Source organism: Struthio camelus, chromosome 13 (genome assembly GCF_040807025.1).
Source record: "Struthio camelus isolate bStrCam1 chromosome 13, bStrCam1.hap1, whole genome shotgun sequence".
Lineage (NCBI taxonomy): Eukaryota > Metazoa > Chordata > Aves > Struthioniformes > Struthionidae > Struthio > Struthio camelus.
Genome location: NC_090954.1, coordinates 5,849,515 through 5,876,570, shown reverse-complemented (window position 1 = coordinate 5,876,570; position 27,056 = coordinate 5,849,515). Strand labels below are relative to the sequence as shown.

General features: G+C 36.2%; 1 protein-coding gene across 6 annotated transcripts in view; it reads left to right on the top strand.

Annotated features, from left to right (window-relative positions):
- Positions 1–26,980, top strand: part of FAM13B (family with sequence similarity 13 member B) — a 51,437-nt gene extending 24,457 nt beyond the window's left edge. For 3 of the 6 annotated variants that reach the window (XM_068959345.1, XM_068959343.1, XM_068959346.1), the window contains exons 8-25: positions 2,818–2,859; positions 3,872–4,027; positions 6,039–6,171; positions 6,416–6,439; positions 9,848–9,915; positions 10,677–10,731; positions 11,170–11,317; positions 13,946–14,011; positions 15,154–15,364; positions 16,761–16,890; positions 17,394–17,475; positions 17,760–17,989; positions 18,353–18,436; positions 19,589–19,684; positions 22,550–22,633; positions 22,730–22,902; positions 23,320–23,421; positions 24,655–26,980. In XM_068959345.1, the coding sequence (XP_068815446.1) occupies positions 2,818–2,859; positions 3,872–4,027; positions 6,039–6,171; positions 6,416–6,439; positions 9,848–9,915; positions 10,677–10,731; positions 11,170–11,317; positions 13,946–14,011; positions 15,154–15,364; positions 16,761–16,890; positions 17,394–17,475; positions 17,760–17,989; positions 18,353–18,436; positions 19,589–19,684; positions 22,550–22,633; positions 22,730–22,902; positions 23,320–23,421; positions 24,655–24,778 (2,008 nt within the window). In that variant the 3' untranslated portion in view covers positions 24,779–26,980. The remainder of the gene's footprint in view (positions 1–2,817; positions 2,860–3,871; positions 4,028–6,038; positions 6,172–6,415; positions 6,440–9,847; positions 9,916–10,676; positions 10,732–11,169; positions 11,318–13,945; positions 14,012–15,153; positions 15,365–16,760; positions 16,891–17,393; positions 17,476–17,759; positions 17,990–18,352; positions 18,437–19,588; positions 19,685–22,549; positions 22,634–22,729; positions 22,903–23,319; positions 23,422–24,654) is intronic. The other 3 variants (XM_068959348.1, XM_068959347.1, XM_068959349.1) reach the window with 3 other exon arrangements.
- Positions 26,981–27,056: the final 76 nt, after the last annotated feature.

The following is a 27,056-nucleotide window of genomic DNA, read 5'->3' as shown; positions in this document are numbered from 1 at the left end:
TTGAAGTGTTTTATCTTTAGTTACCTTGAGATGGAAAAATACAGTATCTTTTTAACAGGACTGTTTATGGGTAGGGAGAAGGTGCAAAAAGGATTCTCCGGGGTGGGTTAGTATTCCAAAACAAAGATGTTTACCTTTGTGTCTTGCTGTGTCATGCTGCGTTAAGACTCTGTACAGCAGTATAAATCACAGCTTTTAAATAAGTAGTCTTGAACACGGTACATCAGTTCTGGAGTTGTAATGAATTTTCAGCTGAGAGTGATGGGTACATTTTTTTTCAAGAAGTGTTTAGTTGCTGAAGTGATTAGTTGAAGTTGTAAGATATTCTTTGAGTAGTAAGAGGATTCTTCAGGCTTTGGAATGCTGCTGATTTATGCACATCTTTTGCTGAGTACCTCTAATACGTGCAAAGGTACTTAATAAAAGCACTGCTGAACGATGCTGTGCTGGAAGGGCTGAAGGTTACTTAGTAAGATGGAAATTTTGTTATGAGCCATGTCTGAAATCTTTTGGATTCTTTGGAGATGAATTTATTCTCCCCTCTCTTGACATAGTTCTTCATTGTCTCAAGTGGTAGAATAAAAGGATTCCAGGTCATCACAGTTTCCTATAAATAGTATTTGTACTTGTGCCCTTGACTGAATTTTTTTCCTCCGTTCGACGACTAGTGTGTTGCAGTGTCCTGTGCTCTGATTGCCTCTGATTCTTTCTCCTTTGTCCTAGAAGTGACTGTATTTTAATAGTAAATTTACTTCAACATGAAAAATTATGTATTGGTACTTTCTAAAAGTAAGCATACCTTTTGCAATACAGTGTTTTTAGAATTATTGAAAATTCTGGGATTATATATTTAAAACTACATTTTTCTTGTTTTGAAATCTCTTTTTTTTTTCTCTGAAGTTCTTGCTTGTGCTTCTCCCCTACTTTATCTTGTTCATGGGGCTGAACTTACAGCTTTACTTCATTTTTTTTATTTCAAGTATTGTCAAAACAAAAACAGTAAACTCAACGTTCTGTGCAAGCATTAGGGCTGTGCTGAGCTCTTGTGCACAGATACGTCAATGAAATGCAAGTATCTCAAGGTCTGAACTTTTTCTTACCATTTCGGGGACTGAAAAAAAGTGTCAGTGTGTTCAAGCATGTTTTCAGTTGTTTGATCCACCGGTTTTGAAATTGGTCGCTACAAGATCAACCTCCTACATCAGATACATTTTCTGAAGCTGTATGGCAAAAATCTATTTTGAAATAGTAGTTTGGAGCTGGCTTTTTTATCCAAGCATTTGGAGTAGATCTGCTTTGTTTTCTTCTTCACCTAAAAAAAAAAACAAAAAAAAAAACAAAAAAAAAGCTTGATTTCAAAAATGTGTGGCCATTTAAAAACAAAACATACCTTTTGAACTACCAGCTTCATTCAATCTTTAAGTGGTATAATTCAAACACAGCGCACTTTATTGCCGAGTGCAATATGTGCAAGGCAAAAGGACATTTTAAAATAATTGTTTTAACCCGTTTCCTAATCAGATAGTATCTAATGGAGAGTTTTCTTGCTCATGTTCTTTTGCCTCACCTCTTCCCACTTTGCATTTAGTTAGAGGAAGAAGAAATAGAAAGTTTGCCGGAATAGGTGGTCTGATTTTCTTACCTCTCTAGCAGAGGATGTACTACTAACAAACTCTGTAAGGTCAAAGTAAGACAGTCCTTGCTGTATTAAAATTATTCTAAGATAAGCAGAGAGACTGTTCAACGTTGTTTAGCATAAGCAAGGCTAATATCAGCCAAAAGTATGTCCTTGAAGTAGCTCTTCAGTTTAATAGCAGCAGTCTTGTTGGAGTCTGCCCCCCACCCCAGCCGTGTTTCAGGGTTTACTTTATGCATTCATGAAAGTCATTTTGAAAATCCATTCTGGCTGCCGTGCATTTTATTACAAGGTAAAGAGTAGATGAAAAGTTTCTTTCAGCTGTTAGTTAAATACCCTTTCTTTCTACTGCCTTTGTCATATTGTGTTGTGTCCCATGTCCTCCCCCTCCCCCCACATGAATTGAGTATTTATTTACCTAAAATTTCGTAAGTATTCTGTTACAACAAAGAGAATTTTGATCGTGTTAATGGAAAATTGAAGAGGGAAAGCATGTGCATGAGTTAGCTTATTTGAACTTAGTTGTGTAGGCACACTGATTTATCGAGGACTTGAAAGTCTCAGACTGGTGACTAGTGCTCAGAGATTTCTAGGTGCTTTACAAATGGCTTACTCTGTCCCAAAACCTCTGGGAGGTACCTGCCTTGCACTTGAAACGTAGCTGTGCTTGGAGACTGCAGCAGCATCTGTTGAAGGTTGCAGAATAAAAATATGCAACAATCTGACAGGCAGTGAAGATTTCTCTGAATTGCAACTGTGAAGGGAAGCAGAGTAATTTAGAATTTGCTTTAGGCAGCAAGGTTAAAATCTACGTTCTTAAGCAAGATGTCAGGAAATCTTTTGAAACTGAGTGATTAGTATTTCCCCTGGGAAAGACCATACCTCTGATAGCTCATTGCTTCATAACATACTGAGTACTGGCTCTTAAGAGACAGAAATCTGCATTGCTGCTGCTTCAACTTTCTATCTTATGATGGTTTTTTTTAAGGCTTCTGCATCTAAATAATAACCTTGCAAATAATGTAGCTTCAAACCAGTGTGTTTGCTTTATGACATTTATTTTAATTAACTGCATTACATGCAGTATTTTTTAGTGTTTTCAAAGTTATTTTCTGCTATCTTCAAGACTATTGTGTTATATTTTTTCTGCATTACATTAACTTGCTGCTTTTTTATTGCAGTGCTCATATCTCTCCCATAAGTATCTTGCCAGCCTCTGCAGAGTAAGTATAATGAAAATATAAAACTTGTGAACCCTGTTGTTATGAAGACGTGTGTAGATATGTCTGCTTTCAAGAAAAAAGAAATGTAGTAGGCTTCATTTATTACAGTTATGAATGAGCACATTTTTAGTGTGAAGTATTTCATTTATGGAATTTAATACTCATGCGCGCTGTGTGTCCATATTGTTGACTGCAGAAGTGTGGACCACAGTATGGTAGAATCTAGATTCCAAAACATTTTGTTTTTATACTTAGATACTTCATAAATGTTTGATTCCAAAATTATAGAAGTCTTCACATTAGTATTTTTAATACCGCTTCTAGATGTTAATACTGAATCTAGTTAAGTGGAATTGCATGTACTATTGAAGAGGATCTCAAATAATCACAGACTAAAAGATGTGATAAAATAATTTAAGATTGATTTGGGGGGCTTTTTTATGGCCTTATATTCTTATTTTGGATGAGCTGGCTAAGAAGCCGTCGTCAGAGTAGTTTGCGTTTAAAGAATGCCGTTTTGTTAAAGTGTGTTCTTTGTCCTTCATCCGGTACTTACCCTTGTCTCGACTGTTTGTTAGATCTTGTCTTCTTGAGATTACTGCCCCGTTCAGGAGGAGTACAACTGACTGCTGCAATAGTACCTGCTTCAGTTTTGGCTCCTACCTGTAGACAGACTTCACTGTAGCAGAAATATTAGCCTTGTATAATTTCTTGCATATAGTCTTTTTTTAATAGGTTAATCATTGTAATGTGTTAATTATACTCTTTTGAAATACTGTTAATGGACTTCATAATACTTTCCTATGTAAATGTTACTAAATAAATGATAATAGATCAGTAATTCCCATCGTCTTTTTGGAGAGATTAGTATGTTTGTTTTGCATCGAGATACTTGACATCAAAGATTCCTCTGTCTTATAAGACTTCATATTTCTGCCTTTCTGCACAGCTGATCAATGCAAGAAGAAAGAGGTTCTTAACATGAATTGTCTGGCTTTTTTTTTTTTGTTAGCATTTTAGAAAGAACAATTAGAGCGGCTGTGGAGCAGCACCTTTTCGATCTGCAGAGCAGCTTAGATCACGATCTTAAGCATATACAGCAACAGAAATCGGGCTGTAACAATGAAGCAAAAAACCCCAACAGGGATGAGGAAGGATCTAACAACCAGTAAGAATTTTTGTATCTGTAATGGATTGTATAGTATTGTATAGCTAAATTTTTATAAAACAATCTACCCTGTTCCCCCTCCTCCGCATCAACGCCAAGCAAAAGTTCTAAGTTTTGCTATTAAATTTATCTTGCATTTTTAAATCAAATCAACTTCTATCAGCTGCAAGTAATCAACAGCTCTTTAAGCAAATATTTTAAATTGATCTTATGGTATAGCTCAAAATACTGTAATGTGTAACTGGTTCACTGCTGACCTGTAAGTAGCACAAGAAGTTAAATTTAACCCAACGCATTCATTTTAATCTCATTTGTGTTACTTATGACTCAGTTTTATCATATAAAAGCTATCGCAGATGCCTTCTGAGTTTCTTTAGTATATCTTTTCATGTCAACATAGCTATTGCACTGCTCTGGCTGCCAGTAGCCGCAAAACATCTAAAACTGATTGGAATGAGCAGTTTGGGTTTAATTGCATGGAATTGTCCCATTCAATCAGCTTTTATTTTTACCAGAAGTTTTTCCAGGTTATGGGTGTAGTGATTGCCAAGACATCACTGACAATGTTTTATTTAAAAAAAAAAAAAAAATCCAAATTAATACCCATACTCCAAAAATGCCTATATCAGTAATTTAAGTAGGACTTAACTGTCCAAATCCCTTCGTGACTTGGATCCTGAAATATGTCAAGTGTTCAGAGACTCAAACACCGTTTTCCAAATCTTCACTGTTTCTAAGTCTTACCTGTGACAACAGGTGGGACTGAAGTTAGTAATCGATCATAAAATTTTCATAGGACAATAACAAGGAGTAATGGTTGCTGGTAATGATCAATTTTAACTTGAGTTTTAGTGTTAAAGATTAAATTTCCCTGAAGGAATGTTTAAGTAAGTCTGTAATCACCTGAAAGATCTGTAGTTGTTGAATTCCTTCAATTGCAACCTAAGTGCTTTTAAGGCTGGCTGGCTTCACAGCAGCAAAGTCTAAAAGTGCCATCACTGCAGACTTGAAACTAATATACTCTTTTGGCACTGGGACTGTATTTCAAATGCTTCTGATCATCATAACACTGTGGATTAAGCATAATGGATGATACACGATAGCATTCCGGAAAGAGGTCGTCTGGGTCCTTTAAAGTGGCGCAACCAGGGGACTATACACAAGTAGTACATACAGTCAAATAGTAATTAAAAAGTAAATAATGAATAGATAATGTGGCAATCCAGTGCAAATTCCCTACAACTAGCTTAAAATAATTGCAGGAGTTATGAAAAATTAGTTAAAATGTAAAATTCCAAGCTGTCCCGTTTAATATCTATATACCTGATTAAGGAAAATCATTTTTACAAGTAAGTTGGAATTTGTGAGAGAGGAGAAGGAAGGCAAGGAAGTCAAAGACTTGCAGTGGTTTACAGCTGGTAATATGTGGTAATATGAATGCTGGCATGCAATAAGTATATGGACCTAAGTTCATTTCAGTTTGGATATTCTGTTACAAGCCTTAAACTGAATTTTAGGAATATTAAATGGTAGAAATAATGGGATCCCTCACTGAGGGGAACATATCTATACTAGCTTTAAATTAGCTGACTGGAATATTGACAGCTGTGTAGTCAACAGCAACTTCATGTAGTCATGGTAGGTTCAATGCATCCTTATGTCTTTAGCTGTTGGCGCTTTTATTCCTTAGCATAGTGGAGGGTGAGTGACTGGTCCTTAATACAAGAATCAAATAAGTACATTTTCATATATCCGTCAAATACTGTTGTTGAAAACCTCTTAAGTATATATAAGCTACTCTTTTGAAAAATGATTAAACTTTGCCTACATGTGATTGAAACTCAAGCTATTAGCTGTGTTTTTGATCAGAAATTTTTATTGAAAAAAAATCTATTGTGTAAGAAAATTGTAAATGTATTGTGTAAAAAAAAAAAAAAAAAAAAAAAAAAAAAAGATTGTTTAAAAGGTGGAAGAAGAGGTTGCTGAGAGGTTGTCTTGTTTGTCTCCTTAGGAGTGATGTTATTGAAGATAATGACATTGGTGGCAGTAAGAACACAGGAGAGTGCTCTGAAATATTGGTTAGCACCAATTTGGACAGTGAAGCTATGAAACGTACTGTAACTGAGGAGGAAGAAAGCCTTCAGGTGAGAGCTAAAGCTTCTTGTACGTGAAAACAGCTAATTGTTGCAACTTTAGCAAGGAAGTGCTTTAGAGATCTGAGTTCTTCTAGTAGCTCTGACACAGCTTTATATGGTACTTTTCTGTTGCTTGTGCAGTTAATTCCCTTTTTTACTGTTCATGTTTCTCTTAGACACGTGCAGAGAAGTTCTTGCGTACTTTGGTGCAGCTTGGCTGGACCCTGACTAATGATTTTCTTCTCTTTTGCAGGTACCAGCCCTTTCTTTTGCTCAGGTAAGTTGATATATCAGCTGACATACCACTGGTTCTAGCCAATAGCATCTGTGTTAGTAAAGGCTTCCTGAGGAGGAACAAATCTAGCACTGTGGTTGTGGCGTAACCCATAGTTAACCACACCTATCACTGTATTATGCGATGATAGACGCTTATATCCCCCTGTACTGCTGTGCGCACTCAAAAAAAGAAGAGAAAGAAAATGAGGCTTGTGACCTTCTTAAAAAGATTCAACACTTAAATTGTCTTTTGAAGTGTCAGGATTGACCGTTTGTGTTTCGAAGTACAAAAAATTCATGCGTTTAAGAGGCGCGGTGATCTAAGATGTGATGCTAGCATGCGTTTGAAACAATGAAATGAGCTGTTTTATTTTTACACCTGTTTTTGCTCAGAAAACAAAATGTTACGATACTTGAAGTTGCTGTTCAGAAAGCCGCCAAAAATGTAAACAGCAGATCACAGAGCATCAGATGTCATAGATTTAGCTTTGGCTTTGCTTTTATACGTTATACTTAATTGAACAGCTTTGAGTCACTGGAAGAAATAAGCCTTGTATACAGTTTAGATGGAAGCATGTTACTGTAGAAAATGTGAATGTTGAAATAGTTGTTTGCCTCGTACAGCACTCAGCTTTGGTTTGAGCTGCAAATCATTAGACCTCCACATACGATCAGACATGATGATTTGTAGTATGTATGGTCTGAATTTCTAAAGATGCCCTGAAATGTACTGGCACTTTTGATAACTATGAGACATCAGTCTCTCATCCAGAGTATTTTTATGCAATGAAGCAATGCTGTAAAATTTGTGTTGATTTAAAAAAAAAAAAAAAAAAAGGAAAAGAAAAAAAAAAAGAAAGTATAACAATAATATGCAAGAGTCTCTGCAATTCTGTATGAAATACAGCACATATGCAGCTCTCAAGTAAGCACTTCTAATGAGAAGTTCAAATCCATAGTTCCTCATTTAGTTAATATACTATTATTGTCATAACCCTAAATGATTAATTTTGTGGATAAAGAGATTTACTGTGAATTTTGTAGGGGAACTTTCTACGATGGTTTTTAAGCTGTTGTCTGTGAACCCTTAACTTAATTTGAGGGTTTCCTGAAAGACGACTAGAGAAGTAAACTTACTGTTAGCAACTGGAAGATTTTAATGGTTGTGTGAACTTCAAAAGATAGAAACTGATGCCATAGAGTAGTGAAATCATGACTCTTGCCTGGACTCCTGTGTTGTCATTAAAACAAGACATTGCCGTTGTCCTTTTCACTGTGGTAATGCGTTCTTCATCTAGCTTTCTGTTCTCTCATGGATCTCAGCAACTCTTTTGAATCACCTAACGAGCCAAATTTTTCACTCACTGCTGTTATACTAGCATATTGCTTTAGAATTTCATGCCATAAATTAAAATTTCACAGAACATATTGATTGTCCAGATTCTTTCCTGATGCGTTAATGCCAAATCTTGTTATAAAAAAATTATTAGATTACTATCCTGTAGGGTATAATGCACAAAAATTGATGTTAAAATTAGATGATATTTTATTCAATCCAGATGAAATACTGTGCTTGCAGGAACTGTTCTGAAAGTACAGGGAAGAGTTGCATACTTCTGCCACGTCTCTTTCTTGACAGTTTGTTAAGAATTCGTCTCGTTTTTTTTTTTTTTTTTCCTCCAAAGTGACATTTGTTTTAGATATTGAATCTTTTTACAATGAAAGCTTTCAAGAGCAATAGAGAGTGGATTGCACATATTAACTGCTAACTCTTTCCTTACTTCTTGATTTCTTGAATAAAATATACGCTGAGCCTCAGGAATCAAAACTCAAAACATACAGATGCAGATGGAGAAACAAAATTCTAAACCAGTGGTTCTTCGCTGTATTTTTGCAGTTTCAGTGGAAGAACAGCTGAGAAATGTGAATTATGCTTCTAATGAAATGTATGGGCTTCCCAGTTCTATGTACATTAACACGCTGAGAATATGAAAGGGAAATTTGATGCTTGGGAGGTGCGTGCTTATGCATAGATGCACTCTTGTTGTCATACGTGGTATCGTTCTCGGCCTTTTCTGCTTTGTGGTGTGTTCTGTCCGTTGACTTCAGTGGTAAGGTTTGGAGGGAAATTTTGTTCTTCTAAATGTTAGTTTCTACGTTCTTGTTACGATACCATTTCAAATTTTATTGGAAAGTTATATCACAAGGGTGGATACTAAAGGGAAATGTACTGTCATTCTTTTGTCTGAAAGGCGTTTTAAAAGGTGGCATACAGGGTTGGAGGAAACAAGAGATGAACTCTTGTGCACGAGCTCTTCTTTGGGTCTGAAGTGGAAACAGAAGCAGTTGTTTCCACAACCGCAACAAACGTGACTAAGAAAGAGTTGCGCAGCTCATCTCCAGGGAGGACATTATCTGTTGGGATATGCCAAGTGTACTGTAATTGGAAATTGTTTCCTTCAGTTGAAATTTGGCTAGAGGACTGAAGTAATGTAAACAGAATAATGGAGTTATGTTTGATAAAGTGCAAATAATACTGTCAGTCTTGTACGGTTAGCAGATGTTAACGTATGTTTGAACTCTGAGTGATCTTTGGTTTTATGTTCATACACTTTAAAGTTCATTTGTGAGAACTTAAAACTTGAAATCAAATATAGTCTGTTATTTAAGGAGGATATGTTTCACATTGCAAATTACTTGTAGTTCCCCCAAATAAAATGCTGTTGAGGAAAGCAAGTACTGGCCTTTGGCTTGAATACTAAAAGTAATCAATCTTATATATTTAATCAGTCTTTCCTTTGCCAGCCTTTAGTAAACAACATGGTGATGTGTATTCATCTCAACTTATTTTGTGAGATGGTGTCATAGAATAACTGCCAGCGTTTCTTCATCCCTTTCCAGTTCTGTGGGCGCTTTATTTAGTAACAGGGATTAGTAGTTCCTTTTAGAAAGTCTGTCAGACTTGTTTCATTTTACGCATGCTGAGCACAAGTTTTCAGCCAACGTGATTATCTTTGACACTAGGATATGCTTGCTGCCATGATTTTAGTCACCCCAAACTTAATGCCGTGATTGAGAGTTTGTAGTGAAAGTGTTGGTTAAATCTTAAAAAAAAAAAAAAAATTACAGGAAAAAAAATGGTTCATCTGAAAATGGAAAGCCATTATCTGTCTTGTAGTGATACATCCTAGATGGATGTTTATTTTCTGTGTAAAACAGCTGGTTACTGGCCTTGCTTTGGAAGTAAAAGTTTTGCATGGTTAGCAAGTACAATTTCTTACCCACACAATTTAAAAAAAAAAAATGTTTTTGTTCTTTAGGGCTTTTTGTGGTCAGTGATGATTGCAGAAATGTTTTCAGCTAAGAATACCATTCCCAAATCTTTCTAAACGTACTTTTTTGCCAACAGACTGCAGATGTGCTATTGAAACCATGTGATGAAGATGCAGAAGTTGATGGAGAAAATAACAGTGAAAGGTATGAATTTATTTCATTTTATCACTTAAGTGGCAGGTTCTGTAACTTCAGCTTTGGAAACTTAAGTATACCAAACTCTGGTAATTGGTCACAGTGCAGTATAACGTTACAGTGTGGGAAGGAAAATGAAACACGCAATTTCTCACACGTAAAAGCAGTAAGGATAAGATGGAGTTATCTTTTTATGATGATGAAATAAAAGGCTTGGAACTTCATGCACTTAAAAGAGAAACTCATTACCAACCTATATGATTGATGTCATGTTTCTTGAATAAGCCCTTATGTTCTGGGCAAGAGAGATGGAAGAGAAAACGCTGTTACTGTTTTCCTCAAATCATTTTGGGACATTTTATGACTCTTAATGATTTCAGAATTAATACTGGTAATACAGTGTCTAACCAGAAAATTTTTCAGGTCATTTGCAGTTTGGGTTCAGCATTGACTGAGATCTCAGTTTGAGCGCAGTTGAATTTCAAAATATTTGCTCCCAATTTGGAAATAAGTAAAGGTTTGAGCTGAGGTTGAGACGGCTTGTTGTTTACATGCTTCAGTTTGAAGTTCTGTGTGAAGTACAAAGGAAAAAGAAAGTAATGTAACACTTGCTACCCAGAATATTAGTTATCAGTTCAAGGAAATGTATTGCGTATCTGTTAAAACTGGACTGGAGTGTCTAAGAATAACGTGTAAGGGGAATGTATAATATTTACTCTTCATTAAGAATTTACATGTAAAATGATAACCAGCCTGTTTCTTGGTTTTAGGCAAAATAGTGTATTGCTTGATGGCAACGATAAAATATCTTCAGAGATGTTTCTGGTAAGTTTGTGATTTAGTATGTATACAAATACACAGTTTTTTGGTGCATTTCTTTTAAACATAGATATGAAGAAAACCAATAAATTTAACTTTTAAGAACTTCTGTTATATTAGTTGTCCTGCTGCTAGGTTTGCATAACCTCTGTCAGATTTTATCACGTGTCTGCACAGAAACTTTTGGCAGCACAGTAGGCTTATATTTATGCATCTGGTGTAAGGAATGTTTTACAAGGGCAGTAACTGACTACTCCTGTGGAAAAAAGAAGTTTCTGTTTGTAATTCTATATTGAATATAGAAGTATCCTTATTTGAGATAGGAGAGAATAATTTTTTGCAGAAAACTTCTGGAAGTGCTGGACCTGGCACTGGTTAGTTACCTGATTTCCAGTTTAGTACTAAATAATAATAAAATCATTCTGTTCTATTCTTTAAATACAGGATTCAACCAGCAAGACTTGTGATCTTAATGCAAATACTGATTCAGAGGTGTCAAGGGATGGCAACATTAATGCTTTTGAGGAAGCTGTGGGTGTCCAAGTACCACGTCTAGATCTGAAGAATGTATCCGATGGTGACAAATGGGAAGGTAACTTTCACCCTTTAGTTTGCCGTACAGTTAGTCACGATAGATAAAAATGTTTTAACAAAGTAGAGCAAGAAGTTTGACAGCTTGAGCTTTTTTTCTTCAATTTGGTCCGAGTAATGTGTTTCTATACGTATGGTAACGTTGGCCAAGTTATGACATAGGTCCCATCTTTTTTCAGAACTGTCTACAACTAAATTAAGAAAGGTCCTTAGGAAGTGGAGGAAAAAAAAAACTTCAAAAAGAGCAACTACAGATAGCAAAAAAGCTTAGATTTCCTGCGGGGGTTTTTAAAGGAACTTAAGTGACTTAAGTTTTCCAGAACCCTGGAAATCTCAGGTTCCTTAAAAATGCTTTCTGTGATTGTGTCATATAGCTGGTATTCACATTGTTTTTTCCTCGTCTATGGTTTTTTTTTTAATGTAAACTATTTAAGTTCTAATACTAGCTAAATTTGACTTAAAACGACTAAACTACTAAACGCAGCCACTTATATTTGATGTAGTCTGAAAAATCTGTTGGTTGTTTTAAACATCAGGAATGTCAGATGTTGATTCTCTTGTCATTGGACAAATTGAAACAGCTCTCAATTTTCAAATAAAAGCTAGGTTGCAAATGGGTATTATTTTTGTGCCCCTTTTGGTCTGCTGTTTGGATCTTAGAAACGTTAGCAAAATGGTCTTTCGATTGTGTGAAATACAGTTTTGTCTCAGAGAGGTTTCTTTACGTTTTGTAAACTACTGATTCTTTATAGTCTTCCAGGTTTAGCAAGTCCCTAAACTTGTGACTTTATTGAGCTTTACTGGTCAAATGTCTGGAAATAACCAGTTAGGCTGTCCTTACGCTTGTGTGAGAACACAACCCCTCTCTACCCTAGCCAAGTAAAACACTCTTGACAATATTTTATTTTCAAAATACTTGTTTACATGTAAATGCTTTTTTACATGTTATATCCTGTCTTCTGCTTGGTGTTGGTATTCTGAATTATCAATCTATCTGCACCTAAAAAATGCAAATGATGTAGTTTGCTAAAATATTATGAACCATCACCAGCAGTAGGATAACCAAAGTCCATTTATTTCGTATTTATAAAAATTGTACATTGTAGTGGTAAATGTAGTACAGGTTAACTACAGAGGGATGAGAGTTTACTTCCAACAGGCTGTTCCAGTGTTAGATATTTATTGAGATTTCTATAAACGTTACCATCAAACATTCATAAATCACTAGTAACAAAGAATGAATGCAATTACCTTTTTGGCTGCTGTGTTATAAACATTAAACATAATGAAATATTCCTCGAATGTATTAGGCTAACAGTGCAGCTGATAGTTGTAGCATGTCAGCACATAAAGCTTTGTCCTGAAGCTCGAGTAGTAGTAACTTAGAAAATTGTTAGTTTTTCACCAGTGTTGACAGCACTTATTTTTGTGTTCTGCTTGCTTTTCCATGTTTTCCAAGTTAATTCCCTGCATGAATCCGTATTTACTCTTTAACCCTTTGTAAAATGATTAAGCTTGCGGTTTGTGATTGGCTTTTTTATATTTGTCGGATATTTGCCAGTTGGTCCTCTGGAGCCCTGGCAAATGGTACGTTTGGAGTATGTCATGTCACAGGAGTCAATTTGTGGGCAGCTGAAGACACCGAGTCCAAGTTTTTGTTCTTGTTGCTCAAGTTGATAACTTTAGTTCTCGATGTCTTATTTATGTTAATTGTTTACTTACATGTTCTGTTTTGTTGCACCCTCTGTTTTAACCTGCTTTAATGCGTATTCCAGTAAGGTCTGTGGCTTCCATTTTCATTATTTCTTTAATTCCGTTCATTAAAGACCCCTTGGTTTCATATATCGAAATCATTTTGTGATCTTTACGTTGAGCAGAAAGTAGCATATCTGTATATAAAGATATCATTTCTGGGTAGTAAAATCATGATATTTTGCAAGATGTGGCATTTCATTGTGAAGTACTTGAGGCTTGGCTATTCTTCTGTCTTGTCTAGAGTTTTTATTAGGGCCTCGGTCTTCGCGGCAGCGCAGGTCTTTGTGGCGTTCCGTTTAAGTAGATTGCTTTTGTAGCGCAATCTGTACTAGTTCAAATCTTTCAAAGTTCAAATTTTTCGAATGTTAAAGCCTGTGTGATGGAAAACTTAAAGGCCTATAACTAATGTAGCCCTTGAAAATGAGCATGGTGTGCTTTCTGTCCTAATAGAGGAAAAAATGCAGATCAGTTAATCTACATTTCTGAGTAGATTTTTTCTGCATTTGTCCTGTTTTTTTTTGAAAATCGCTACCATCTCTGTCGTTTATGAGCTGTGAGCAAAACTGTATTTAGAACTTGTTTTTTGTTAACATGGAGATGCATGAGACTTTTATTAAACTACAGTAAGTCTTTACTATTCCTTTGTCAGTTGTTTGTAAACCCTTTCAGTAAACAGTTTAATTTTGCTAAGGGCTGAGCATCCTTACCTGCCACTGAAATTGCTTGGAAGCTGAGTGTGCTCAGGGCCTGGCCCAAAAGATGGGATGTTTTTCCCTGGTACTGTATCTTCCTGCTTTACATGTTATGTATGGTTTGTTCTGACTGTGCTGTGTGTTCACTTTAGTATTTTTGCCATTCTTTTTCATTTTATTAGCGCCATGCCCTATCACTTTTCCCCTCATTGATTTCAAAACAATGCATCTGCAGAGAGAAGGGGAGGGTAAGTATGGTTCGCCATACGTTCAGTTATCTGCCTTTTGATAGTTTATGGTTTGCTTTCTAACTAACCCTTCACCTGCTGTCCCTTATATCTTGGGAATATTCTGATCTACAATTTTTTTTTTTTTACTTTCTTTCCTTTTTTTTTTTTTTTTAAGTTCCTCTTCTTGTATCTTAAACTGTGTAAACAGGCAAGATTCTAGCTTAAAATGAAACAAAAGCCCCATAATACTTAGTAAATGTACAATGGAAAGCAGGTACAAGGGTTGTTGTTTATTTATTTATTTATTTATTTATTTTTAAAAGATTACTTTGTGGGTTTTATTGTTGTTCTGCACACTTTGAACCCAGTTTTCAAATTTCTGATTTGCACTAGAAGATATCGGTAACTGCATTCTGAAAGTAAAAAGGGGTTTATTTTAAATTAAAATGCTTGGAAGGATGTCAGCTTTTTTATTAGACAGCAAGAAAACTGTGTCTGAGAATTGTAAGGAATGTTAGCAATTAACTTTTATGGGCCTTTAAAAAATGTACTGTTGTTTTGGAATCCCCTGCTTAAGAGAGAAATTACCTTCCAGAAATTAACAAATCTCTTTTTCTCAGTGGTGTCAAAATGGATTTAAATAATAGTAATTAAAAAAAACCCTAATTTAAAAAGACTAAACCATGAGTATAATACCTAAAGAGGCATTGCCAGGTTTACCTAGCCTCGTTCAAAACCAAGAGGACAATCCTTGAAGCACCTGGATGGTGTATAAAAAATAGATTTCCACAGCAGTATTTTGCAACAGACAGAAAATATATTCTTCTAACCTTCAAATTTCTGATCAGCGAATCAGGTACTGTTACACTATTGAATTGTTCAGAGATGCATATTCCTAAGATACACTTTGAAAAAGGGATCCTAGTGTGCATACTTCATTTCAGTACCTTTTTCTTTCAGTTGTCATATGACAGAATTGGTAGCTTTCTGATGTATTTCACTGTATGTATTCACTTTGTGTATGACACCACATCCTGTATAGCATACAAGACTAAGCATTGGGTACGCGTTTGTGTTTCCTTCTGACTCTTGTTTATAACTCTCTTAAGACTAGTACCATTTTGTGTCTTTTTTTTTTTTTTTTTTTTTTAATCTTATAGATCCGTTTCCTGCTTTCAAATCCTGGCAGGAGGACAGTGAATCTGGAGAAGCTCAGCTTTCCCCACAGGCTGGACGAATGACTAATCATCCATTGGAAGAGGATTGTCACCCAATATTGTCTCATCGTAGTTTGGATTTTGGGCAAAGCCAACGTTTCTTGCATGATCCAGAAACATTAGATTCTTCATCCAAAGCACTTTCTTTTGTTAGGTATGTATTTTAATGCAATTTGGTGAGCGTTGAGGTAGGAGATGGGACTACCAGTATGAAAATTTTGCTACCTGTTTAGGAACCTAATGGGTTTTCATGATATGATTAATTAAAGAGCAAGGTCAAATGTAACTTTATTTGGCCATTCGGTTGTTCCACATACCTAGGAACTGCCGTACTGGATCAGACTAGAGGTTCCTTGGGGATGGTGTTGCGTCTCTGAAATTGGCCACTGGCAAACACTGAGGGAAAGAGTATAAAAATAGGACAAGCCTACAGACACATTTCCTGGCGTTCAGTCAGCGCTGCTGGCACCTACTGTAATGGCACTTCCTGGGCTGAAGAAGTATTTATATCTTTGTTTACCAGTCTCTAGCGGACTGCTGGTCCCCGATCTTCTGCAAGTTTGAGGGAGTTTTCGGTAGCATGAATATCTATCTTCACGTTGCGTTATTTCAGATTTGTTTCCTGTAGCATGTTATCTACTCCCAGTAAAGAGAACCAAGCTGCACAAATCATTGCAACTAAAGTGTGCAGTAATAATCTGGGAAGATTATTCATTTTGACTGTGGAAAGCCTTCACTCAGGAGGGCATTAGGAAAGTATCAATTGTTGGAGAGTTGCAAGACAGCAGTATGGTGAAGACATATGGTTCTTCGTGCAAGTCCTTTCTTGCAGACATAGAGGATCAAGCCCGTTTGCCCCAGTTTGTGAAAGCTGATTGGATTAAAGAAGCTGCAAGTTGTTTGTGTGACATTGGAAATTGTGATCCTCCAAAACTGTAAATAACTTGGTGACCTGATGGTTCAACAACTGTTGAACTGTTGTTGTGAGAAGTAGTGTAAGAAAAGTTTCTGTGCTTGTGAGGGAAGTAGTAATCCTACAAAATGAGGAAATTTGGAACAGGAAAGACCAAGTTCAGAATCTCTGATTCTTCATGCAACATAGATTTATTGATGCAAAAGCATACCTGTCTAAGTTTTCTCCCTTTAGCAGCAGAAGAAAGTATGATTGAGGAATACTGTTAAAAAGATGCAGATGACTGACCTGCAGAAAAGTTACAATTGTAATAGCTCTTCTTGTCATTCTCAAACTAATAAGGATCTGCACTCTTTGTAGCATTTTCGAGTATCTCAAACTACATAATCCCGCTAGTTGTGTGGAGAGATCTTTCAGAAACTAGAAAGCAAAAAAGTCACATTTTTTGAAGGCAGTGGATGAAGGTATTTTGATTCAGTAAATAAATAGCTCTGAAAACTTGAAAAGAGTGAATTGTAAACTTGAGGAAAAAAATACTGAAGTTAGTCATCTGCTACTGAAAAGAAAATATAAAAATACAGTTGCTTGCACTGGTTTAATTATCTTGAGTGACACTGTAAAAATGTTTTTAATACAGAACACGAAGAGCATCCTTTAGCTCAAAAGATGACAAAAGGGAAGACAAGACTCCATATCAGCTTGTCAAGAAATTACAGAAAAAAATAAAGCAATTTGAGGAACAATTTGAAAAAGAGAAAAACAGTAAGGTAAGTTACCATTTCTGCTTTTATGCAGCATAAATTACCTCATGGTAGAGCTAAGCTACTTCCAGTAGTTCATTACTGGATGGCTAGCTGTGAGTTCACAAAGATGAATAATTTTGTTTTATGCTGCTGTCCGCAAAATTAAAGGGAAAAACAGCAGTAGTAGAAAACAAGCCATAATGCCTGAGCCCAAAGAAGGGCAGATAGTGACATTTATGCAGTGAGACTGAGGATATCAGATGAGGTAAAGGGAGAGACAGAAGCATCTTTTTCAGTTGTTCAGTTCTTGCTCAGTCTTGTTCAATCTCTGGTGTCCTGCTTCAAATTTATTTTCAGAAGTGTTGTCTGTTATGCACTGAGATTTGAGCTGGTACTGAGAGTAGCATCCTTCATACTAGTCACCTTCACTGTCCTAACTATTATCAAGCATTGAATGAAATCTGTATAAAAAGCTTTAGTGCGCGTTTGTCTTTACACAAATGTAGTTTCTCTGTATTACTTTTCAGCCATCCTATAGTGATATTGCAGCCAATCCAAAAGTTTTGAAATGGATGACTGAACTTACCAAACTGAGAAAACAGATAAAAGGTAAGGGTTATGAATGACAGTTTACATACAAATGCAAAATATCTAGATCACTAAAATGGAAGTGTTACGTCGTTCAAGAAAATTCCATGGGACAGTAAAGATCTTTAATTTCTAGATTCTGACCTATTCTATTATAAAAGCAAAATCAAATTATTCTTGTGACTTTAGTTTAGCAATAGAGAAACTTTGCCTTTGCAAACTGTTACGTCCTTTATTCACAATTAAAGTAGCTGAGAAAGATATTTCTTTTAACCTTTTGAATCGGGTAATTTTTCTCACGTCAGATGCGAAGCAGAAGAGCTCAGATGGAGAATTCATACCTCAAACACGTCCACGAAGTAACACACTTCCAAAAAGTTTTGGCTCCTCTCTTGACCAAGAGGATGAAGAAAATGAAGATGAGATGCGGGTTGTGCAGAAAGAAAAGAAGCCCTCCAAGGAAGCTACACTTGAACTCATTTTGAAAAGATTAAAGGAAAAACGAGTTGAAAGATGTTTGCCAGAAGATATAAAAGTAAGCATAAGCTTATAGTTAGGCTGTTACTGGGATAATAGCGGAGGGTAATAGAGCACTGTCAAACACTTAAAACGTTGTTTTATCAATAAAATCATGCCTCTGTCTAGTAAGCCTTTCTCAAGCCCCCATACTTCAGACTCTGTGAGGAAATGATCAAGTTGAACCATGTTTTCCTTGCTCAATATTTGTTAAAATATTTGCAAGTATCTGCTGACAATATTGGACAGTTTTAAATGAATGAAGGTGAGATATGTGTTATTAGCTAAGCTAAGTTTGGCTAAGGCATCTGTATAGCTGGTAATGTAGAAAAGCTGTTGAAGTGACTTGTGTTTGATTAAATGTGAATTTTTCTTCTGACAGAAAATGACAAAGGACCATTTGGTAGAAGAGAAAACATCTCTCCAGAAAAGCCTCCTGTATTATGAAAGTCAGCATGGACGGCCGGTAATGCCTGGTTTACTTCATCGAACCATATACTTGTGGACAGCAGTAGCTCTCTTACAGGAGTAGCAGCAGCAATTAATACCGTTTTTTTCTGAATGCGCAAAGTTATATATCAATTTCCATGTTACTGTTACAGGAAGTTATTGCATTGACTTCTAAAAATTAGAATTTTATGTAATGATTAATTATAGAGGCAGTTTTTCCACAGATCGGTAGAGTATTGGGGTTTGCAATGTGATTTATGTAATTTAGCTCCGTATTTCTTTGAGTAGCAGAGAGAAGTCTTTAAAACAAGCTGTTGATCCTGGAAAAAGGCTTGAAAGGTTATTCTGGGTATCACGAACAAATTAAGACACTAATATTTCTAGCATGAGGTGTACATCTTACATAATTGGATATATGGAAGTTAGAGTAAGTGACTAACAATTGATTCCTGAAATTTTGCATTTTATTTTAGTAAGTGGTCAGTATCATTAGTCCAATCACAAGATCTTTACTTTGTGGGTTTGACACGTTAACTAGGCAAGCAGCACTGCCGTGTCAGTCTGCCCGAGCCTTCAGTGCTAAAAACCAAGGAAGGAAGAATGATCATCTTGGCAGTATTGGCACTGGCTCTACAAACCCCCTTGGGAGAAAATCCTAGGAACCCTCAGGCTAGTCTTCAAGATTGACTATGTTAGTACAGACAGTGATCAGGAACTGAGAGTAAAATCGGATCTCTCTCTGTATTTTCATCTTTCTCTTTTTTTTTAATCCCTCTCCTTCTCCCTCTGCCCCCATCATTTCTGTAGAATCACCATTGCTAGTCACTCAGTTTTCTCCCTAGTTTACTGGTCTTCCCGCTTTTTTTTTTTTTTTTCTTTTCCACAGCTTTTTAAAGGTAGAAGGTTTGCTTCTACTGGAGCTGCCCTAACTTTTAGGAAGTCTTTTAAACTTCATCTGAAAAATATAGAGTCAAAGTGAGAAAGCAGGGGAAAAAAGCACCCACCCTTTTCTCTGCCAAAAAAACCCCACCATACACTAATTTAAATTAGTCTTATATTCATAATCGGAGTGGACTGGAGGCCTGGTATGAGAAGCAATGCACTTTGTGTTTGCTTGTGTATTACTGAGTGACTGGTGGAATTAATTCTGTGGTTTCTCTGCCTTTAGGTTACTAGAGAAGAAAGACATATTGTGAAGCCACTTTATGACAGATACAGACTTGTAAAACAAATGTTAACTAGAGCAAGCATTACTCCTATCCTTGTGAGTAAAACAAATACTATTTATTCTCCCCTCCCCCCTTTTTTCCCCCTTCCACTTTTAAAGTGCTAGGCTGGCTTTACAAGTAGTACTGTTTGTAGTAGTACTTAGTAGTACTGTTCCATAAAACACATCTTACTTTTGCAAGATGCAAGATGTTGTTATCATTGTACTTGGGGCATTTGATTGACTGCTGAGACCAGAGCAGTTCAAAGCTGTCTTTGAGCTTGACAGCTCTTAGAAAGTAGATGGTTCCTGGTGGAAGTAAATAAGCTCTTCTAACTTTGTCTGAGACATTCCCAAGTCACTGTGCTAGGTATAGTTCCATGCTACACGTTGTATTCTTAGTCTTCCCAAGAATAGTAACACTAGTTGCAATAAAGCCTGCCTCTCTTTTAGAGTGCAGTTTATTGTCAGCGGAGGTATGAGTGAAAGGATTGACCTAAGAACCATTTCATTCCTTCATGTTTCACTGATGTGAGATATGTTATCGATGTCTGCAGCATCTGTAAAACATCTGTGCTTTTTTGATTTTTTTTTTTTTTTACTTCATTTACTTCTAACTTGCAGTTCTTCCCCCTCCCCCATGCCAGTCTTGTACTGCAGGCGCTTATGAACAATATAGTGTGCAAGAAATGAGGAGGAGAAGGATTTCCATATTATGCAAGGAGATGGATGTAACCTTGTTTACAATGATCTGTAAAAAGTTGTGGCATGACAAACAGCTAACTGGCTGTTCTTCACAAACTATAATCAAAATCTTGCTTGCTGACTTGGACTTGCAACACAACATAGTTTTGATATTCGTTATTTGACCTTTTCGTAAGGAAGGGATTGCATAGCTGACGTGAGATAGTCCTCCACCAGATTTATGTATCTGTGCAGTGGCTTACTCAGCAGCAACTTAATCTGCTGTCTAATTTTACTCTGATTGTTCTTAGCAATCCCCTCTCAGCTGAAGTGCGTTGAGATAACAGGGACCCGTTCAAGATCATTCCTTTCTTGCACATGCTACAGAGACAAAAATCCGTAAAACCTCCTTGTACTTTATTCTACCAGAGAATTCCGTTAGTTTTCTGAATTGTAGGACAGCTTTTACGTGTACAATTCGATATAGGGGGCTTTTTTTGTCCTTTTCAGGAGTCGTAAAGGTTGGTTTATTGCCACCTTGACTATAGTAGGTGCAAGTCTTTCTATGCTGCCGTGGTGCAGTTAATGAAGAGGTAATTTCTCTTAGGTATATCTGGAGTTCTAATGAATCAAGTCTGTGACTGTTCCTACAAGTTTCTAGGCAGCAGGCTTTGATTTACTTTTCTCCTTTCTGTTTCCTCAGGTCACCAGCTATTGTTTTCTTTTCTCTTTTTACCCAGATATTTCCAAATTTTTAAAGAAACTGAATGATTTATTTCCATCAGTTTAAAAGATCCTTTCTCACCTGGAGTTGTATCGTGTGTAACTGATGAACCCATCAGTTATGCTGCAGAAATGTTCTGAGTAGCTGCTTTTTTAGAAAAGTGGCGTGTACGGTGAAGTTTTACTTCAGCTTATGGGCAGGGTAAAGGCTTTGTCGGTATGCCTTTCTGAATTCCATAAACACAGGCTGTTTTTCATCTCCTCAACATTTCCCCATGACTGATAAACAACAGGTTGTTGGTCATGCCCTTGACTGGTTGAGTTTTATCCCATCTTTCACCTCAAAAAACTTCTGTGACTCTTCAGCTGAGGTTACATGTCATAGTCTTATTATTAGCCTTATGACTATATCACATAGTCTGATGCATCCTCTCCCCCCTTTAAGGCTTTGGCTGTGAAAGAGAGGGGTAGGTGATGCCCAACCAGAGCTATTTTAAATTCAGAAGAGGTCTTGGTAATGTATTTCCTATTCTGTGTCTGTAGGCAGTGAGTGCAAAATACCTTTAGCAGGCTTTTGCTTTTGAACTTTGTAAGACAGAGAAGTGGAACTCTCTGCTAAGCAAGGATTGTTCAGTGGTAGCTTCTAGACTACATTATATGTTATGCCAGATATTTTAAGAATTACTTTATGATACTTGCTTCCATGAGGTATCTCTTACGGTATCATAGTATACTGAATCATGTATACTGAATCCTGTATAGACACATTCAAAGGAGAAGGAAGCTATTTACCTTTCGTTAACCAAGTTCTTTGGCAGATCTTTGTCTACACAGCTTTCATGTTCCACTGTCTTTCTTTCAAATAGTCCATCTGTTGAGTATCTGTACTGGTGAATGGCACGGTGTTGGCTGCTCTTATGATGTCCTAGAGGACAAACAGGAGCAGGGGCTAATAGCAAGTGTTCAGCAGGTAGCTAACACCTGTTCAGGGTGAAGTGCAAAGCATCTCCTCTCTGAGGTGGCAACAGATACTGTTTATATGGCGCATCCAATTGTTGGACCTTAGAGTAGTTCAGAAAGGGAAATTGGCTTTCTTGTTTCCACTTTGTGCATGGAAGATGATATGGAATAGCTCTGGCTTTGTGCAACTTTACTTCTGTAATCTGTCTGTGGTTGGTTTGGGTGGAGCAAGAGTAAATACGAAATTCAGAGATAACTTGAACTTGATGAACTTTGTAAATCCTATAAAGCAGAGTAGTATTTCGTTAGAGATTCAGGGCTTTTTTACTTAAATTTTAAGCTATGGCATCTGCTTTTATGTCAAGGATACTTCAGGCATCTGAGGTGTTCGGGGGGTTGTTTTTCTGTTTGTGTTCTGTAAGTATGTTTACAGTCTTCTCATTTTCTGAATGAAGAAATACTCGATAAATACAGTGACTTGAACCAAAATTATTTTTACTGCGCACAGCATTTAATGCCTTATTGCATGTAGTGAAACAAACTTCAATATTTCAGGGGTCGCCATCAACCAAGAGGCGGGGGCAGATGTTACAGCCCATTATTGAAGGTGAAACTGCCCATTTTTTTGAAGAAATTAAGGTGTGTACAATGCATTTTTAAAAATATATCGCAGCGGATGCAATTAGGGACCGAAATGCTTCATATTTGTTTTGAATTTCTACTTTGACTGCTCAGGAAGAAGAGGAGGAAAGTGATGGTTTGTCTACAGACCTGAATGATATCTTAAAAACTGCTGTCCAAACACAATCTGTTTTAAGCCCAGTTGAAAATTCAGAATCTGATGTTGAAGATGGTCAAGAGAAACTGACCCGGGACCTTAGGCTGTCAAGCACCCGAGCTGCTTCTATGTATGTATAAATAAGAAATGACTAATGCTTTTACGGCAGTTGTGTTGATTGCACTTACAATCATGACACCAAATACGAAGTTGAGGTGGAGGGGAATGGCAAGTTCAGCGCTTATCAGGAACTGTTTGGATTAAATGAGTGTTCTTTCCTCTGACGTGTCTGACTAAGATCTTTTGGTATTCAGCAAATTGTTTAATCTTTTACATTCTCTTCAACCTCTTTTAGCTGTGTAGGCAGCAGAAAACTTGCACTATTTTATTAACTACCAGTTGCTTTCAGTATTTCATCATCAAACAGCTGCCATACCCCTTGGAGACGAGGTCAATTTAGTATTAGTTCAGTTGTTCTTGAGTGTGCTTTGAAGAATTTAAATTTTACTGTATGGCCAACAGTATTTTCTGTCACTTGAATTTTTAGGCCAGAATTGCTGGAGCAACTGTGGAAAGCCAGAGCTGAAAAAAAGAAGCTACGCAAGACTTTACGAGAATTTGAAGAGGAGTTTTATCAACAGAATGGAAGGTTTGTTTAGCAGAAAAATAGATGCTGGAAAGCAGCTTTGTTCTGTAGCGATATATTTCTTCACTTTTTTAATGAATGTTGTCAGATGGAATCTAATCTGTTTTAATCTTTACTGTGAAAAATTTCTTGAAGGAGATTGATTTCAAGGTACAACTGGTAATAGCTCATGTATTTTTTTAGTAGAGGAGGAAGCCTGCCCCCGAGTCTTTTGTTTCCTCTGTTAAAATCTGTAAAGCATAATAATGAAATTAGAAGAACTGGCTTTTATAAAAACTATTCAGATTGTCCCTCTATTTTTAACATAGGTGTTTCTTGGGCAGGAAAGTTTGGCTATTTGCTGTTTGTTCCGGTATGCCAGTTCAGACAACGATAATTGCTTTACCAGTAAAGGAGGTGGATCATTTTTATTTTTTCTCTGTATCGTTTAGTTATTTTAGGCTTCTTGTTTGAATGTATGTTGCCATGAATTTGATTGAACCACTGCCCTCTGTATGCAAATAGGAAGTTTTTTCAAGGTGTATCACCTCATGAACAAAACTAATAGCACTTAAGAGGTAGATCATTTTTTTGACTGACGTAAATTCTGACTTAACTACAATCTCTGTTGTGTTTCTTGTTAACCATAAACTCCTGGACAGTTGGTCATAAAAATTTCACTAACATGGCTTCATCATATGCTTACTGAATTTGGGACATAACGCCAATTGACTTTGGCAAATGATGAGGTTAACGGGGAATGGTTGATTTAAACATAATTATTGATAGTTAAATTAATTTACTATATTCCAGTTGTAAGTAAATAAGAATAATTCTGTGCTATCAGTTTGTGGGTCAGTCTTGATACAGTGAAAATATAAAAGTACCTACATTTTATTTGGATTTTTCTGTAAGGTATACACAGGACCTGAAATGAAAAAGTCTGCATAAACTGTTAGTAAAAACTCCAGAAGAAATGATCAAACAGCTTTATAAACTATGCTACGGCAATTGTGCTGAACAAATGCACTGGCTTTTCCATGTAGTATTTTTAGTTTATGGCAATTGTAACTGCAAGGAACTAAAATATAATAATATGCCTATTACCGGTGAACCACCTGCCAAAAATATTTCTGTCTGTTTTAAACTAACTGCACGTCACTGCTTTTGTGTTTGACTTTCTGCAATATATAGGATCTTCATGAAACTCAGGTGTGCTTCCCTTTTTTTTTCTTTTTTTTTTTCTTTTTTTAATAGGAACGTACAGAAAGAAGACCGTGTTCCAATGCTTGATGAGTACAGGGAGTACAAGAAAATTAAAGCCAAACTTAGGCTGTTAGAAGTCCTTATCAGCAAACAAGACTCTTCAAAATCAATATAAATTATGTTCCTCCAAAACATTGAGTAACGTAATATTTCCTTATGCTACCGTTGTACTTATTGGGTGCTTGTGTTCATTTGTCATGCACTGTTGAAAGAATCCAGTTTGTGCACTTTATTGTGGTGCCACTATAACATGTTTGAAGGGTAAGTAGGTCCTGTCTAGAGAGCAAATAAGATTTCTGAGTTCGAGACTGCTTTATCCAACTTTAGCAAACACAGTTTCCATCAAAATTTTGTATTACAGATGCATCTTGTTCCAAAAAGACTATAGTATTGTGTTCTTTAGCATTCAAGAACTTTGAGACTTTTGTTATTATCAACCTTTTGCATTACTGAAGAAATTACCTCTGTCGTAATGCTACACTGAACTACTCCTGTTGCCTATTTTTTATTATGGGGAAAAAAGTCAGCAAATTAAACACACAAATCTTTCTTGGGACATTTAAAAACTGGACTGAAATTCCTTTCAAAGGACTGCTGTGGAACAACTTTAATTTCTAGTATTCTAAATTGCACCTCTCACACAGTAAATAATAAACATCTGTGGATTTTGCTACTTAGTGGTCACATATCCTCCTTGATAAAGATGACAGTGGACAAACCAGAAAGTGACCTTGCTTAGTGTCTTTTAAAACTTGGAAAACTGAAAAGTTATATCACATGCTGCCTACAGGACTTACGTTACTGTTGTTCATTTTTATCATTTTACCAGTTATTGTTTATCAGCTAGTGGTGACATAGTGTTTTGTCTGAATTGGATACTGCATCTCCACTTTCAGAAGATTTGAGGAACATAATGAAAATTTCAGTGTATGGAAAATCTGATGGTGTTCAGACTTGCACAGCTCCAGCAGAAAAGACCTGGCTTAGGTCAGTTAAAATTCCACTGTACCTGAAACAAGTATGGTATCAAGGGCTAAAATCAGTGTAGCTAATATGCACCACAAGGTGAACTGTGTCAGTTTTGAGTGAGGAAATTACTGCTGTTTATCATGATTTTGTTATACGGTTGGAGAACTAAGTGATCTAACCTTTATGATGTAAGCAAAACAGTTTATGGGCCTTGCATGATTTAGCTTCAGAGTTGAAACTAAATAATGTTTTGATGATCTCATCTGCTGTGCTGAATGATGATTTCGCTAGCTTTATGCTCTACAACAGCCATCAGCAGCTGTTTTTGATCTGGCAAAATCTAAGTGTTAATTTCATCTGGTGCTTTCTCAGATTTTTTTCTTCAGTATATCAGTTTGATTGTGGCCATGTTTTGCATGCACCAGCTCTCACTGCATGTTTTTATGACTGGCTAATGTCAACGGAGCTTTTACTCACACTGCTTTATGAAAGACCAAAAATGAACTTTCTCACAAAGTAAGACGTGGCTAGCATGTAACCTCATAGGCTTGCTGTTCTGTCATGAAGCATATGAAATAGGTTGAAAGTAGGATTTTTAGTGCTCAGATTTCATCTGTGTACTATAGAATACTTCTTGTTTTGTTTTACTCTGCTTGTAGGTATGTAATTTTGGAATTCAGATAAAAAGCACTAAAACTTTTGAGCACTGGTGGTATGCCTTTTTTTTAAACAGCAAAATGATTTGGGACCTTAAAGAATTATGAGGTTAAACTAGTCTTGAGACCATTTATCAATTTTGTTCAGTTCCATTGTGCAATGTACACTTCAGTTGACTTTTCTATCAGTTTGCAGACACGGGTGTATCCAAACATTGAAACTAATGTGTACTGTATAGTGTTGTACATGAATGTTTGTGTTTTATATACCACATGCAAAATGTCAATATGCACTATTTAAATGTTTTAAATAATATATTCCTCCTTTATAATGCTTAAATCTATATGATTCCAATATTTTTATAAGTGAGTGAGTGATCAGACTGGTTCCAATTCAGAATTAACAGCTGCTTTGTGTTTGTTATGCAGTGTTTGGCTGTTTATTCAGTATCGTAGATAAGCATGGCAACAGTTATGCTATGAGTGTGTTTTGTGCCATCCTTGTTGAGCAATAAATAAATGGTAGAACTAGGCATTTTGTGATATAACAGTTTTACTTTGGTAAAAGCAAAACCTATATATCTATATGGATATATAGATATGGAATATATATAACTAAACCAGATATAATTGCATTGCTATGTCTGGTGCGCATTGTATAGACTTTTATAATAAAAGTACCTTAACCTTTATTGTCTTATTTTTGTTTAGCGGTGTGCTTTTTTCTCCAGCACCATCTCCTAAAGACAGATGCTGCGTCCTTCACTA